This window comes from Talaromyces stipitatus, genomic scaffold (genome assembly GCF_000003125.1).
Source record: "Talaromyces stipitatus ATCC 10500 scf_1105507295511 genomic scaffold, whole genome shotgun sequence".
In the NCBI taxonomy this organism is placed as follows: Eukaryota; Fungi; Ascomycota; class Eurotiomycetes; order Eurotiales; family Trichocomaceae; genus Talaromyces; species Talaromyces stipitatus.
Window position 1 is genome coordinate 1,075,276 of NW_002990119.1, and position 14,559 is coordinate 1,089,834.

The window sequence follows — 14,559 nt, forward strand, 5'->3', positions numbered from 1 at the left end:
GTTTACTTAGCTCCGTTATTTGCACACATCATTCGAAGACTATGCCAAATTCCACTCTCTATGACAAATAAGCTATATAAGATACCCTACTTTTGTTTACTATCTATGACGGCATCTCTACCGGCAAAAATCGAGCGAGAAGCCCATGAAGCCGGCCAAGCAAATGACTCGTCAATATCCTGAAGGTCGTCGCCTGAGGCGAGATGATCGACTACGGCAATGAAAATATAAGCGCCAATACCAGTACAAATATGCCACCTGTTTGTTTCACTATCAGTCGCCTGGGGCTCTTCGAGGAGATTAAAAACGTACCAGCCGTGAAGTTCCAATAAAAACGCCCAAGGAAGACCGATTTTCTCTCTTGCGCTTCTCAAGAATCCGCATGCCCATCCATCGAGCAGCCAGACTATGTATCCGGCGTTGAAGATTACTTGTCCCGGGATTAGCATACAATTGAAAGCTCAAGAGATATCGAACCTACCGGCACCGAATATCACTATACCCCAAATCTTCCTCCGAGTAACTGAGTCTGGCTCTGTCCGGAGTTTGATTAATTGCATTGTACGTATCCCAATGACAGTGACCGATAGAACGAAACTCGCAGAGTGGAGTATCAATTCATCGATGACGACATGGAATATGGCGAAAGATACGAGCAGAGTTCCGAGCAGAAATGCCAAGATTGCGGATTGTTTTTGGCTTGAATTGACGCTCAGGACACGGTGCAGAACTGGCACTGTCGTGAGTTGCATGGAGAGGTCGTCCACTGCTCGACGCCGATACGGTGAGTTGAGCAATGATGATTTTTACCGGGAGAAGACATGCTCACTCATTTGAGTATGATACTTGAGACTCCCATGGAAAGCAGCGGAGCATATTCCTACACCCATCAAGCCCCAGTATGGGATAACACGAAAGGCGCTCGCATTCATTTTCTGTCTAAAGCTGCGAATGCCATAAATTGCGTAGACGACTATATTGATTATCTTTGGTTGATCGGCCAAACGACTGGAGATACGTTTCTTACCATAGACGAGGTTGGTCAAGGTATTGACGAATTCTCCGATGTATCTTGTCATCGCGTAGTCCTACAAGACGACAATGCCATAGATCAGCTTATGCTTAGGCAAGCATTTCTTGATCGACTTGAATCTACCTCTTCGCAAAAACTATCAAAATGTCAGCTCGAGCTTTATTTGGTTCCAGATAATATACCGACATACTTAAATTTGCATGTTGGCGGACCCCAGAAAGGGACTAATGAATGTGAGACCATTGCGATTGCTAGGTTGGCAATAGTTGCCAGATTTGATAAACAACACGATATATGATCCTCTGAGACGAATTGAACTTATATACTCTGAGTTATGGTGTACAGGAATCCTGCAGCCTTCGCAACCTCGCAACGCCATAAACGGTCATCAACCAGTAAGCTTAGCAGTAACACACACACAGCTTTACGGGGCGTCTCTCGTAACAGTTTTACACGAGGAAATGAGTTATACACTCAGTCATGTGTCAAAACATTGTTTTCAGGACGGCAGTGACTTGAATGAACGTTCCGAGTATGACGGAGAGAGTAATTAGGGCTAAATCCGCCTAGACCGTTTCCAGATTGGTCGATTGCCTATAGATTGGGAAAGACACCAGTTACACTTCAACTGTATGCACAATGCCAAAACGAAATATTTTCTACTAAATTTTTAGAGCATAACAAATCGGCCAAATGATCCCTTCAACACCACGTTTCTTGTCGTAGTGCTTACTGCTGAGACACCATAGTTGGGTATACGTTGTTGACAAACCACGCAAACGAAGCCAACCACCAACAATGTTTGCATTCCGTCTGATTGGCTAACCTCCTGTGACGAACATTAGATGCAAACATCAAAAACTAGACAAATACTAGATAACCTATGCAAGACAAACTGTGCAATCGCAACAACAAAATCTAAAGACAGGGTACCATGTCGTGTCAGGATGAGTATAAAACCTGTCTTGATCCGCGAGATGGATCGATATATTTTCATTGCCAACATCCCATACACTAGTATATTTACTGCCTATTCAGATCCGACCGATTGAGCTTCAGTCACAGTATATAAACTAGACAATTTTCTCATCATATCGCCGTTACTCGCAATCGAATTGTATATACCGTCACAATGGCAGCAAAGGTAGTACCCGGCGCAAACTACGGAAGCAAATTCGCCAACTTCAACATCCTACAAAACAACTACAAAGTCGTGGATGGACATGAGATCCGTGCCGACCTGATCATACCAAAGTCTCTCCCAGCGGGGAAGGCACCTGTCATTGCCCGATTCCATGGTGGTGGTCTCGTAAGTGCACTGCGACTACGCTGCTGTTACACATACTAATTCAGCTGTAGGTGCGAGGAGATTCTATTTATGAAGACTGGTTTCCGCGCTGGTTGCTCGAACTCGCAGAAAGGTATAATGCAGTCATCGTTTCCGGCAATTATCGCTTTTTACCCGAAGTCACCGGTCTCGATATCTTGGATGATGTCGACGATTTTTGGACATGGTTGCACTCAAAAGATCTCGCGACTCTTCTACAGAGACAGCACGAGCTGAAATTAGAACTTGACCTCGATCGAATCATCACGGCAGGCGACTCGGCTGGAGGGTTGTTGAGCATTTACCTTGTCTTGTCTCATCCGGATGAGATCCGCGCTGGAACAGCCGCATATCCGGCTATTGGATGGGACAACCCTCCCCTATTGCCCACGAAATCAAGTGCATTTTTCCCTTCGGTACCAAAATCATTCATCAACGAGTACGTCGCAAACATTAAACCAGGGCAAGTATCCTCGTCGGATTTGGACCTTCAACGTGTGAAGATATCGCAAGCCATCAGCGCGAATCAAGAGGGATTCGGGTTCTACATCAAAGATTCAAAGAAATCGCCCACTCGCGATAGGTTATATCAGCTTGCCAGACTCGAGAAGCCAGACGCGAGACTGCCCCGTGGTGGATTGGTGATTTTTCATGGTGTTGATGATGACGCTGTCCTGATCCAGGCCAGTGAGCGATTTGTGGACAAGGCTAGGGAGGTCTTGAAGGGTAAACAAGGGGGTGATAATATTGTGTTGGCTTCGCGGCCTGGTCCACATGGGTTTGATGTTGATGCATCTATTAAAGAGGAGTGGATGAAAGATGCGCTGAAGACTGCTGTCCAGACATGGTTGGAGTAGTTGATATCTCTTGGTATTTTAATGTCATGGTGATACTAACTAGTTAACTAAGTTAGTTAACTAATACACACGTTATCTAACTAGTGGATATATGGGTTATATACTACGTACCCTGTACGGAGATGACTCCGCGGAACAGAGCTTATCGTTATCTTATCGGCGATTGGCAGCTGATAAGATAAGGCGAGCACGCCATTTGGCACCAGTAAAAATTAGTCTTTCTATAATCATTTCTCATCTTTAACCTCACCTTTGATATTTTTGGTTTAGTTATAATATGATAGACTCACGTTTCTCTTCATGATCGTGTGAGCGTCCTTGCTTGGACCTTTATTGCATTTACGGAGTGATTGAAGAATATAACCCATACAAATACCCCGCCAAAAAGTTTACCCACGCATGATATGAGCTTTCATTGACCTCAATTCGACCTTTACACGGAACCACAGCTTGGTCAAGCAGCTTGACAAAATGCACGACTTAACGAGTACGATACCAATGCTTATAGCCATAAACGCAACCTCGCAAATCCATCTTATCATCGGCACAAACTCGCTGGCGGCTGCGCGCTGCACCAAGAGTTTACAGTCCGGCGCACGGCCCATACTTATTGCTCCAGAGACTGAGGATGTTCATTTTTCGCTCAAAGATTGCATAGAGCAAGGTCAACTTCAATGGATAAAACGGGAGTTCCAAGACGAAGATTTAAAGACGTTGGGTAGGGAGGAGGTTGATCGTGTTGTGGATGTGGTTTTTGTTACGTTGGGAGGGGGTAATTCGATAAGTATGTATTAAGTATTCGGTAGATCTTGAGTCAACGAAACTGACTAGTATAGGCGAACATATATCCCAACTGTGCAAACGAATGCGAATACCAGTCAACGTAACAGATGCGCCTGATCTGTGCTCCTTCACATTACTTTCTACATACTCCGACGGGCCACTACACATTGGAATCACGACTTCCGGCCGAGGATGCAAACTGGCCTCCCGTCTAAGAAGAGAGATTTCTTCTTCGTTACCCGCCAATCTCGGACAAGCAATTGACCGATTGGGGACTCTCAGGCGACGATTATGGGAAGAAGATCATCCACAACAGTCCGAGGCCGAGCAGAAGTTGGAAGTCGAAGACGAGGATGTCGCAACTCAGAGTTATACATTTAATAAATTGATTACGACTGAGGACGAGCAAACATCAAAAACAAGGAGGATGAGATGGTTAGCGCAGATTTGCGAGTACTGGCCTTTGCAACGATTAGCGTCGATATCGGAGCCGGATATTGATGCTATTTTTACAGCGTACTCGCGTGATCGAGCCAATGACTCTGATTCAATGTTATTGAATGGTGACTCGCAAGATCTTTGCAAGAAAAAGGGCAAAATAGTCCTCGCAGGATCAGGACCAGGACACCCCGACATGCTCACCCGCGCAACATACAATGCAATCAAAAATGCAGATATAATCCTAGCCGATAAACTCGTCCCAGCACCGGTATTAGACCTAATCCCTCGACGGACAGAAGTCCACATCGCACGCAAATTTCCCGGAAACGCAGACCAGGCACAAGAAGAGTTTCTACAGATGGCATTGAGGTCCCTTCGAGAAGGGAAATACGTCTTGAGATTAAAACAAGGAGATCCTTATCTGTATGGTCGTGGCGGCGAAGAGTATTCTTTCTTCCGAGAAAAGGGATATATACCCACTGTTTTACCTGGTATAACTAGTGCGTTAAGTGCGCCACTATTTGCTGATATTCCGGCTACGCATCGTGGCGTTGCGGATCAGGTTCTTGTTTGTACTGGGACGGGCCGAAAGGGTGCTGCGCCTGAGCCACCGACTTATGTTTCTACACAGACTGTGGTGTTTTTGATGGCGTTGCATAGACTTGGTGATTTGATTAAGAGTTTGACAGATCCATCAACAACTGAAGCAGAAGGGAAGGTTAACAGAATCATGTGGCCGAAAAGTACACCATGCGCCGTTGTGGAGCGAGCATCCTGTCCCGATCAGAGGATTATTCGTACAACATTGGAGCATGTCTGTCAGGCCGTGGAGTGTGAAGGATCTAGACCTCCTGGCCTATTGATCGTAGGCGCAAGTTGTCATGTCTTGCATTCGCCAGAGGAACAGAAATGGATTGTCGAAGATGGGTTTAGAGGGTTGGACGATCTGGGTGTTGAGGGCGACTTTCTCAGTGATGAACTTCAGAAGTGAGATCAATACATTCTAGGTATTAGGTTTTGTATATAGATTGCATGGATGGCGTATTGATTGCCCAGATGATTGAGATACCAAGTTGAATTTTCTCTTTATGTATGATCGAATTAGGACTTATATTTAGGGCTTGCGAGGAGTCTCCACTTTTGTCTTTGACGCGGCTTTAGAGTAACATCCTACACTCTTCAACACATAACAAAAGCACAGACAGTGATTCGATTCCAGAAGATACTTGACAAGCTGTGTAGCTAAAAATCGAAAATTGCAAAACGCAGAATTCAAGGAAAGCAATGGAAAAGAAGAGACCCAGAGATGATTCATCGGCTGCCCCCCGATCCAAGGCTTTCAAGTTCAATGCTCACACCCTGAGGAAGCTACAGGCTGCGGTCGACGAGAACCCAGTGGTCGACTTCGTTACAAAGTTGCCTATTGATTACTCCGTGCGGCTTAAACAGATGTGGAAATTCTCGCAGATCAGGTTGAGTAAGCTAACTATCGTTCAATGCATTACTAACTAGTAGTTCCTCATGTTAGCGAAAACCATCCGTGGCAGTAAACTCACCGCGGATATTAGTGAAGGCGCTACGAAGGAAGGGACATGACTTTACTGAATACACGACTTTGCAATGTCTGCAACAGCATAGACCAAGCATACCAGCCCCCAGAGCAGTGGGATTTGTGCAAATGAGTGGGACATCGCTCATTTTCATGACCCATATGCCGTCAAGGACTCTTAGGGAAGTGTAGAACCAATTAGATGTGAGTCAGAAACTATCGATCAGAGAGCAACTGGCCAAGATCCTTAGAGATCTGAGATCTGTTCCGTTCAGCCCTGGTCTGCTACTTGGTGGAACCGCTGGTGACAGTTGACACTATTGATGACAATCGGTATACTGTGTCTGGACTCATCGATTGGGAATACGGTGGCTTTTATCCCGAGTATTATAAAGCCGTTAAATTCACAAATTGCCTCTCGCCGTATGGAGAGGATGATTGGTATTTATACTTACATTTATCTCACCCAAACGTCATGCTCATTGGTGGCTGCTTGATCGAGTTCGAGAGGCGAGGGTTGTGTGAATGGAAATTACTGATTATCAATCTTAGTATGAGATGTTTCAATTCTGAGTCAACTATTGCATCGTCACTGAGGAGTTGCTATCCCATCTCACCACATTCTCGGGACGAAGTCTTATCTGTGAGAAATGGATTGACGTGTTATCCCGAGAACCTACATGGCAGTTTACACTTCCTGGCTGAAATTATCTGCTGGTTCTTGAAGCCGGCCACCCACAGAAGCCCAGCTTCTTCATCAAGCGTAGTTTGTCAAAATAAAAGAGCGTGGCCGAGGGAATCGGCACATCGATCTCATGACGGAGCATGCTTGTACCCTGACTCACAAGGAGAATCGTCGCATATAAGAAGAGACAAATGTATGTATGAGTGCCATGCAATATTCGAGTAGCCTATTCCAAAGCCGTCTTCACAATAATGTGAGCCACCCTGTGATCCATTCCCTGACATTAAGCGTTTATTCCAAGTCTCGTTTCATCACAGGACGACTTTAACATTTCCTTATTGAACCCAAACCAACCATACCGCAAATCATACAATGAACAAAAGGAACTTGAACAGCAGCAAGATGATCTCTAGGGAGGAAGCATTGCAGAATTGTATCCAACTCTAAGTTTTTCGACGACGTGGATGACAGCCGGGTCGAGAAAGATGGACGACGCATAGAATTGCCCGACGACTTCTGGGAGCAGAGGCATCAACCATGGCTGAGTGATGAAAAGAGCAAATCATACAGAGTATGGGTTAGCGCAATTGGTGGCAAAGGAACGAAAGAATGTGCGCTAGAAGCCGGGTCCAGATTCCTTTGGGGTGCGATACGTAAGCCGGCTTTGATATCTCATACTTGTGAGGTACCGCAGCTTGCAGGCGATGACTTCCTAGGGAAACCACATGAAGTAGGTATGCTGGTGATGGTTTATGGCCTTATTCAGCAACTGTTGAAACTGGGTAATTATGTGAGATGTGACGACGTCCTGTTAGATGTCAATGAGCTTAGGGGATTGGACGAGAATATCGCGCACTGGAAAACAGCATTGGCGATTCTCAGGAAGATACTTGAAAAGACACGGCCAACTATGCTATACTGCTGTATTTCCTGTTTATCTGATTTGGAAGTAGCTGAAGACAAATGCAAGGAGTTCCTAAATGTCCTCTTTGATACTACCGAGTCTGAGAAGACATGGTTCATATTTGTCACGAATAGCCAGTCTCGCCTTCTACTTGAATATGTTGGCAAACAATGGCAGTTACCATAGAGTCAAGGGTGGCTCTGGAAAATGGAAAGAAGATCTACACTTGGCTCAAGTGATTAAGCCTCCATTTTTTGACCGAACAGTGTGCCCTGTATGATAAACCAGATAGTCTCCAGGAGACTAGATTCGATATTCTGCTAAGACTTTCCAGAGTGTTAATTAAGAGTTGAGAATACTTCCATAAATTTTCTATGATCTTTATCAGTCACTGTACCAGTCATGGGTTGATTAATAGTATTGTTAGCCACTGCTCAAGTCCCTTTCATAGGTATCCGATCTCGATATCAACCTGCTAACATCTCTTTCTTTACTTCTTTCTTCCTTCGTTCCTCTCTCAATTTCTCTCTCTATCTATCTATTCCTATCTAAATTTCTTTCTTTTCCCATCATTATCCATCATGATACTTAACATTGTTTCAGTTGCTTTGCTTCATTGAAAGCTCTCGAGTTCTTTCTCGAGTCGAATGCCCTCCACCCGGTCATGCTGTTCAAGGCATTGTCAAGATGAGACATCATCATGGTACGTGTTACAACACTCTTTGCTCATTGAATAATTAATGTTATTGTCTCAATAGATTCTATACTCGATTGTCTGTCTATTTAGAGCGCAGTAGACTCTCGGAAATGAAAAGGCAGAACCTCCATTCGAAAATTCGGTATATCTATTCAAAACCAACTGTACAAGACATGGTAAAATGGGTTCAAGATACCCAATCTACGATGAGCTGACCAAATACCAAGCCCTAAGGTATTGCAGAGACATCGAACAGTTCGTCGCTCGGTATGGTGATCGTACCGATACACCGGGGATACCTCCATCCATTGACCAGCAAGGTCTGCTCACCAGACGAGAGCGGGTGGCAACTCAAGCTGGGATATACATTTTTACAGATTTTTTGAGAGAATACCAGGACCAACCCCTGGAAAATGACCTGCGGGAATCCCTGGCAGCCAACGAAGCACCCCAGGAAGAGTCCGAGGAAGAACCCGAGGAACGAACAGGCGAAAGAACAGACTCCAATTTTGGACCCGAGTTTGGACCAGAAGAAGAACCGAGAACAGCTGCCCGTGTTGATGTACTCGCTTTAATAGAGGGCCTCAGACGATCAGGCAAGCCTTACATCTCGCACTTTTGTAAGATACCACAGGGCGCAAGTATTCCCAACTTTCACGGAACAGATATTCAAACTGGAAAAATGTTGATGATGTACGACCTGATCATACAGCAACTAAAACTCGGTTCTTGTAACGATGTGGTTGCAATAAGCAAAACTGACTGTGAAAATCTATGGACTGGACAACACCGTGCTGGTCATTGGGGCGCTGCTAAAGACGTTCTGGAGAAGTTACTACCACAATCTGACCAGGAGCGAATTTAGTACTGCATCATCCATGGGATGAGCTACCTTTCTCAAGGCTGTCAACAAACTTTCGAAGCTGCAGATCGCTGGATCAAGTGCGAAGAATTTGTAAAGTTCTTGATTCATTTCACCCAATTACGGCCAGTATTTGTCACTTCCAATCCTTGCTCCTATATGCTATGGACGGTACGACTGCACAACCATATCCAGTTATTTGTTCCATATGAAGATTTGGAACAAGGAGCACCCCAAGAAGAACACATGATGAGCCATGCCATTCCGAATGATTTTTCTGCTCCAGATTTGGACGAAACAGATTAAGACGAATGAGGTTCTGCACTGGACCAAGTTTAACTATTAGAGAATTTGGTCCATATCTCCTATGTACCTCTATATGCACTTAGAGCCTAGGTAGCATGCAGCCAATCTAATCCAAACCCCTTACCTCTCCTCAAGGACGCAAATAATTGACGGAAAGGTGCATATGCATATAGAAATCTACGCATATATAATTCGTGCACAAGTATAATCCCTCTAGTCACATTCGAGTCATGCAAGAGAAGGAATGGAAGACGCATGGAAAAAGGGGTTGTTGACCTGTAACCGTTGACCTCGAAACGGGCGTATCCACGGCGCCGTAAGTGCATATCAATGACTAACGATTGAGTGAATTTCATTGAATTATGATAAGACGTCGAACCTTAGAAAAACAAGAAAATCAGTACTCCCCTCCAATCGGCGTCGACACATTCGGTCTCAATGCATTCCCGGTCAACTCCCTCACAATCTTCACCCCAGCACTAGCCCCAATCCTATCAGCACCAGCTTTGAGCATCTCAACCGCTTCTTCGGCTGACCTCACACCTCCGGAAGCTTTCACTTTACATCCGTTCGCCAACATATCCACTACTTCCCTCATGAGTCGCACATTCTCAATAGTAGCGCCGGTACCATTAAACCCCGTCGATGTCTTGACGTAGTTTGCGCCGGCCATATCACTTATCGCGCTACCCGCAATGATCTCATCGCGAGAGAGTTGGGATGTTTCCAGTATCACTTTCAACTTCGTCTTCGGAGCTGGTGCAGCGCGACGCACAGCAAGGATATCGTTGTATACATCCGTATACTTCCCCTGTTTCAGTAATGGCCAATTGAGAACCATATCCAGTTCCGTAGCACCTTCTGCCACAGCTTTGGTGGCTTCTTCCACTTTTTCGGCGGTTGGATACGTCCCCTCGTGAAATCCCACGACGCAGGCTATGCCGACTTCATTTTTGATATCTGCTAGATTGTGCGCTGCTCGTGATACAAAAGGCAGACGGACGCAGACGGTCGCAAATTTGTGTTCGCGGGCTTCACTGCATAGGTTGTCTATGTCGCTGCTTGTTGCTGAGGGGGAGAGTTGGGTGTGGTCGATTGTGTGGGCTACGGCATGGGGGAGAGGGGTGTGGTAGACTGTGTGGGTGTCGGGGAGATCGTCTTTGATGGTGGAGATGAATGCGGCCCATTCAATGTCTGTGTTTGGTGTTTCGAGTTTTGTTGCCATCTTCGTTTTCTTTTATTGTCCTTTAAGGTCAAGGTAGTGTTTGAGAATGTTGCTTGGAGCTATGTTTTGCGGCTCAAAGAGCTACCCGCGTTGTAGTGTACGTGTAGTATTCACGAAATCTGCCAGTTGGGCTAAAGAGGATACTTCGATTGAAAGTTGAGATTATTTTGTGTTTATGGACATTGAAGTAAAGTGCCATCAGTGTGACTTCATGGAGGAGAGCTGGTCCAGCTTGTGATTGGAGTACCCCACGTTTACTGAGAGCTGTCCACCTGTCCACTCCATTTGTGCCACGTGATTGAATATCAATACATATTCAATAGTAGACATAACTAAGACAACTATTCGAACAATTAATAAGAAAAATAGAGTATAAACATTCCATCCGCATAATTGCGTTCGAATCCCCAAATCCCACGTAGAGCTGCAACATATGTACCTGGGTGATATCCACCCCCAGAACAGTTTCCACCTTCACAACTCTGCAAGACCGTCTGCCAATGCTTACACCGTAGTCTATTCTCGACAGCAACCGGTCCTATACACAGGAGACTGGTAGTCATTAAGCCGATGGACCCTTCTTGCACCAAATCCACTACCATCATCATCCGGTCGCCCACCACTACCACCACCGCCACCACCACTGAACCAGCCGTTGTTTCGTCGGTCTGTGCTACCGCCCCAGCGAGGTTTTGTCCAGGGATGGTTTCGGGACGAGGCGATGTTGAATTGGGATTTATCTGCGGCGGCGTAGGAATCGAGCTGTTGACATTTTGATTAGTTATCTGTTAACGCAAGTTGAATGCTGTGGGAAGTATTAATGACTGATCATGCATGACAGCTCATGACAGAACATTTGAATGTGAGAAAGTTCTAAGACGGAAGACTTACCGCAAACAAAGTTACGAGATAAAGACCAAAAAACATGTAAATACTATCAATCCATCGAACAATACGAGTCGACAAAGGAGGCCTGAATAGATAAAGCGTTAGCAAATCCAGTTCGTAACAGATTTCCTTCTTGAATATCGACAAATCCAAAGAAATCATACAGTCAAGAAAGAACAGTCCGAACAGCATGGAAGGAAAGAGATAGTCTTACTTCTGGAGCATATGCCCGCTAGAAATAAACGGTGTCTTGGGTTTGGTTGAGTCAGACATCTTGATGGATTTGATTGTTTGACTGGTGATGCTGGATAGAGTTGGTGGTGGAGGGTGAAGTTAAAGTTGTTGGTTCAATCTGGATCGGATGAGGCTCTACCGGTAAGTGGGGCTGGTATTATTACGGTAATTAGGATCATTTCAGTAGGAGTCTAATTCAAACAATACGCGTCTAAACAGTGATAGCTATGCCTTTTTATGACACACATCTTAAACAAAGAGTGAAATGATCCAAATACGACATATGATGTTGTGATATAGCACTTAGTTATCCCACGACTTGGACCACTGGTACATTCCAATGCTGAATCGCGCTCACCTGCGAGAATGCGATGTCGATACTAATTTATGCTCAGAATAGTTACAGATACATAGTAAATATCACATGGTTACAACCATACCAAGAAACACCAAAAATGAATTACATGCCCAGACGCCGGTATATGAAATATTTTTTCCGACAACAACCATCAACCGTCAACGCCGGTCTATATTATACGTAGCTTGTACAGCACAAAAATCATTCACCCATCTCATCCAAGTCTCTATAGGCTGCTCGAGCTTCTCGCAAAACCCCATCGCCATTCACACCGGCCTTTTCACTTTCAAACCAAGCTTTGCGCTGTTCAAGATCACGGTCCTCCTTTTCTGCAAGTGCAACAACTTTGAGTTGCTCGTATTTCGCTTGTAAATGTTGGTATCGTTTGTTTGAGTCTTGTAGTTCACGGATACTGGTTTTGAGTTTCACGGTCTCCTCGGCGTCTGCGCGTCGTGCGGCTTCGTTGATCGAGAGTTGTTTCTTGAGGGTCGTGATTTCCTCTTCCATGGCGGCGAGTTGGGAGGATTCAACCGCAGCAGCTGTTGAGTGACCATTTGATATGGTAACTTCTAGTACATCCTGGTTATCATTAAGTGCTGCCAACTCCGCGAGGCCTTCTTCCAATAGAGATGTTGGAAAGACAGGATGTGTGAGGGCTTCACTGAAAACATCCGTTTTTGATGCCGGTGACACAAGTTGGACATTCAGGGCGTAGTTAAATGGAATAATGCCATCCCCAAGAGACTTGTCTGGTATATTCTGTTCGTATCGAGGTTTGACAATGGTTGGAATTGTGAATCGAGAGGAATCATGATTCGATTTGGCAGGGAATCCTACAGGTGGAAGCATATGTAGGTTGGTTACCGGGCTCATGTAGTCTGCTATCGTAGTCGAGAATTTCCCTCGTGCTATATCCCATGATAGAACGGAGCCGTTCGGATGTCCTGAATACAAAGTCATGCCATCATAAGACAAGGCCAAGGCCGTCGTGGCACCCTTATCCGCCGACGGAACAGTCCATTGTTGATCATCATTCAACTGAGATGGCGTATTCTGAAGTCTTTGGTCATATAGAGGGTGCTGAGCGGACATCGTTTCATAAAAGCCGATGCGCTGGACGTTGCCGGACTCGTAGCCAACATAACAAGCTCGATCCGCCGGATCAACTGTGATAGATATTGCCACGGAAGGTAACAAAAATGTTCGGAGTACCTTTCCTGTCGCGTATTCCCACACTACTGCCGTACTATCTTGGGCTGCAGATATGGCAATGTTACTGCGACCCGAGCCATGTCCGATGGCGAGAGCCGTAATTGGTGTTCGATGATTGCCGAATGTTCGTATAGGCGAGTTGAGTGCCTTTTGGTCTTGTCCTGTCGAGACCGGTCTCGAAAAAGATAATAGTTGTGGGATGGACCATATATGGACGTTGGCATCGGCCGAGCCAGATAGGATGATGTTCGACGTAGGGTCGACGACGAGTGAGGTCACCGGTCGAAGATGGGAAGGAGTAGTAGAGACTTGTCGACCGGTGCACGTCTATAAAATACAATTAGTCCCACCTCCAACATGTTGCCAGTAAGAGAAGATGAAGCATACCTCCCATAAAATCAAGCGCCCACCCTCTGTGCCCAAAATCAGAATTTCACCATTGTGGCCCCCTGCTACGGCCAAACTTCGAATTCGTTCCGGAAATGGCACTGTAGCTTCTTGATTGCCTTTCAGTCGGCTATATACATGAACCACAGATTTATCAATTTGCGCAGCGAATATATGAGTCGAAGTGACAGCAAGTCCATTGGGAGGAGTGGAGCTCTTCTTGAAGGTCGCGCGGAGAGCGGAAGTAGGCAGCAAATCTTGCACACATATTCCGGCGTCTCTGAGCGTAGACGACGTTTGTGTTTTTGATGAGCCTAACAAAGAGGCTATAAGCGTCACCGAGAGCATTGCTGATTTCGATGCAGCTGCAATGTCTACAGTCTAGTGTCGAGACCAAAATCTCGGCATAATTTTTTTTGAGGCATGGCGATAAGATACCTACGATAACGGGGTGTTTGCACTGTTTGTTCATTTGGTGCCTCAGCCCTCAGGTACCCACTCCTCTCCCTTATCTTGAATTCGCCAATCAAAACCTCAACTTCAACTCATCTTCTCAACTTTTTTGATGTATCCCAAAATTTACTCGATCAACCCAAAACTCAAAGTCGACCCACATCGCCGGATGCATGATATACATGCGTAGCTTCAGGCTAGCTCGAGGCTTAAGCAGGAGTATTTAGACGGAGCCTTTTAGATTCTCTACAGGTCGCCAGCTTGTCATCGGAGGATGCAAAAGCACAGCCAACAACTAAAGACTGCCCCACTGATACTTTATACTTGGATCTGGATTGGTGGTTATTGCGTTCTTGTA

General features: G+C 45.4%; 8 protein-coding genes across 8 annotated transcripts, besides 2 other annotated features; 4 read left to right on the forward strand and 4 right to left on the reverse strand.

Moving 5' to 3' along the window:
• Nucleotides 1-86: 86 nt before the first annotated feature.
• Nucleotides 87-803, reverse strand: TSTA_101020 (uncharacterized protein; the record flags this gene model as incomplete). Its single annotated transcript, XM_002486055.1, has 2 exons — nt 482-803; nt 87-430 (listed from the first exon to the last, which is right to left on the reverse strand). Exons 1-2 carry the CDS (start codon nt 750-752, stop codon nt 87-89), a joined length of 615 nt encoding a protein of 204 aa, XP_002486100.1. The 5' UTR covers nt 753-803.
• Nucleotides 804-2,165: 1,362 nt separating this feature from the next.
• TSTA_101030 (uncharacterized protein) lies at nt 2,166-3,247 on the forward strand (the record flags this gene model as incomplete). The annotated part of the gene is made up of 2 exons (XM_002486056.1): nt 2,166-2,342; nt 2,393-3,247. The coding sequence occupies 2 exons, from the start codon at nt 2,166-2,168 to the stop codon at nt 3,215-3,217; spliced, it is 1,002 nt and encodes a 333-aa protein (XP_002486101.1). The 3' UTR covers nt 3,218-3,247.
• Nucleotides 3,248-3,688: 441 nt separating this feature from the next.
• TSTA_101040 (siroheme synthase, putative) lies at nt 3,689-5,494 on the forward strand (the record flags this gene model as incomplete). Its single annotated transcript, XM_002486057.1, has 2 exons — nt 3,689-4,001; nt 4,054-5,494. 2 exons carry the CDS (start codon nt 3,689-3,691, stop codon nt 5,430-5,432), a joined length of 1,692 nt encoding a protein of 563 aa, XP_002486102.1. The 3' UTR covers nt 5,433-5,494.
• A 231-nt stretch (nt 5,495-5,725) lies between these two features.
• TSTA_101050 (uncharacterized protein) lies at nt 5,726-6,037 on the forward strand (the record flags this gene model as incomplete). The annotated part of the gene is made up of 2 exons (XM_002486058.1): nt 5,726-5,918; nt 5,970-6,037. 2 exons carry the CDS (start codon nt 5,726-5,728, stop codon nt 6,035-6,037), a joined length of 261 nt encoding a protein of 86 aa, XP_002486103.1.
• A 2,023-nt stretch (nt 6,038-8,060) lies between these two features.
• Nucleotides 8,061-8,143: a sequence feature (CT-rich).
• Nucleotides 8,144-8,457: 314 nt separating this feature from the next.
• On the forward strand, nt 8,458-9,141 carry TSTA_101060 (uncharacterized protein; the record flags this gene model as incomplete). The annotated part of the gene is made up of 2 exons (XM_002486059.1): nt 8,458-8,596; nt 8,654-9,141. 2 exons carry the CDS (start codon nt 8,458-8,460, stop codon nt 9,139-9,141), a joined length of 627 nt encoding a protein of 208 aa, XP_002486104.1.
• A 700-nt stretch (nt 9,142-9,841) lies between these two features.
• On the reverse strand, nt 9,842-10,669 carry TSTA_101070 (deoxyribose-phosphate aldolase, putative; the record flags this gene model as incomplete). Its single annotated transcript, XM_002486060.1, has 2 exons — nt 9,842-10,419; nt 10,444-10,669. 2 exons carry the CDS (start codon nt 10,667-10,669, stop codon nt 9,842-9,844), a joined length of 804 nt encoding a protein of 267 aa, XP_002486105.1.
• Nucleotides 10,670-10,915: 246 nt separating this feature from the next.
• On the reverse strand, nt 10,916-11,879 carry TSTA_101080 (uncharacterized protein). Its single transcript, XM_002486061.1, has 3 exons — nt 11,772-11,879; nt 11,561-11,642; nt 10,916-11,431 (listed from the first exon to the last, which is right to left on the reverse strand). Exons 1-3 carry the CDS (start codon nt 11,828-11,830, stop codon nt 11,186-11,188), a joined length of 387 nt encoding a protein of 128 aa, XP_002486106.1. The 5' UTR covers nt 11,831-11,879; the 3' UTR covers nt 10,916-11,185.
• Nucleotides 11,286-11,313: a microsatellite.
• A 471-nt stretch (nt 11,880-12,350) lies between the features above and the next one.
• On the reverse strand, nt 12,351-14,096 carry TSTA_101090 (ribosomal assembly complex component Ipi3, putative; the record flags this gene model as incomplete). The annotated part of the gene is made up of 2 exons (XM_002486062.1): nt 12,351-13,688; nt 13,749-14,096. The coding sequence occupies 2 exons, from the start codon at nt 14,094-14,096 to the stop codon at nt 12,351-12,353; spliced, it is 1,686 nt and encodes a 561-aa protein (XP_002486107.1).
• Nucleotides 14,097-14,559: the final 463 nt, after the last annotated feature.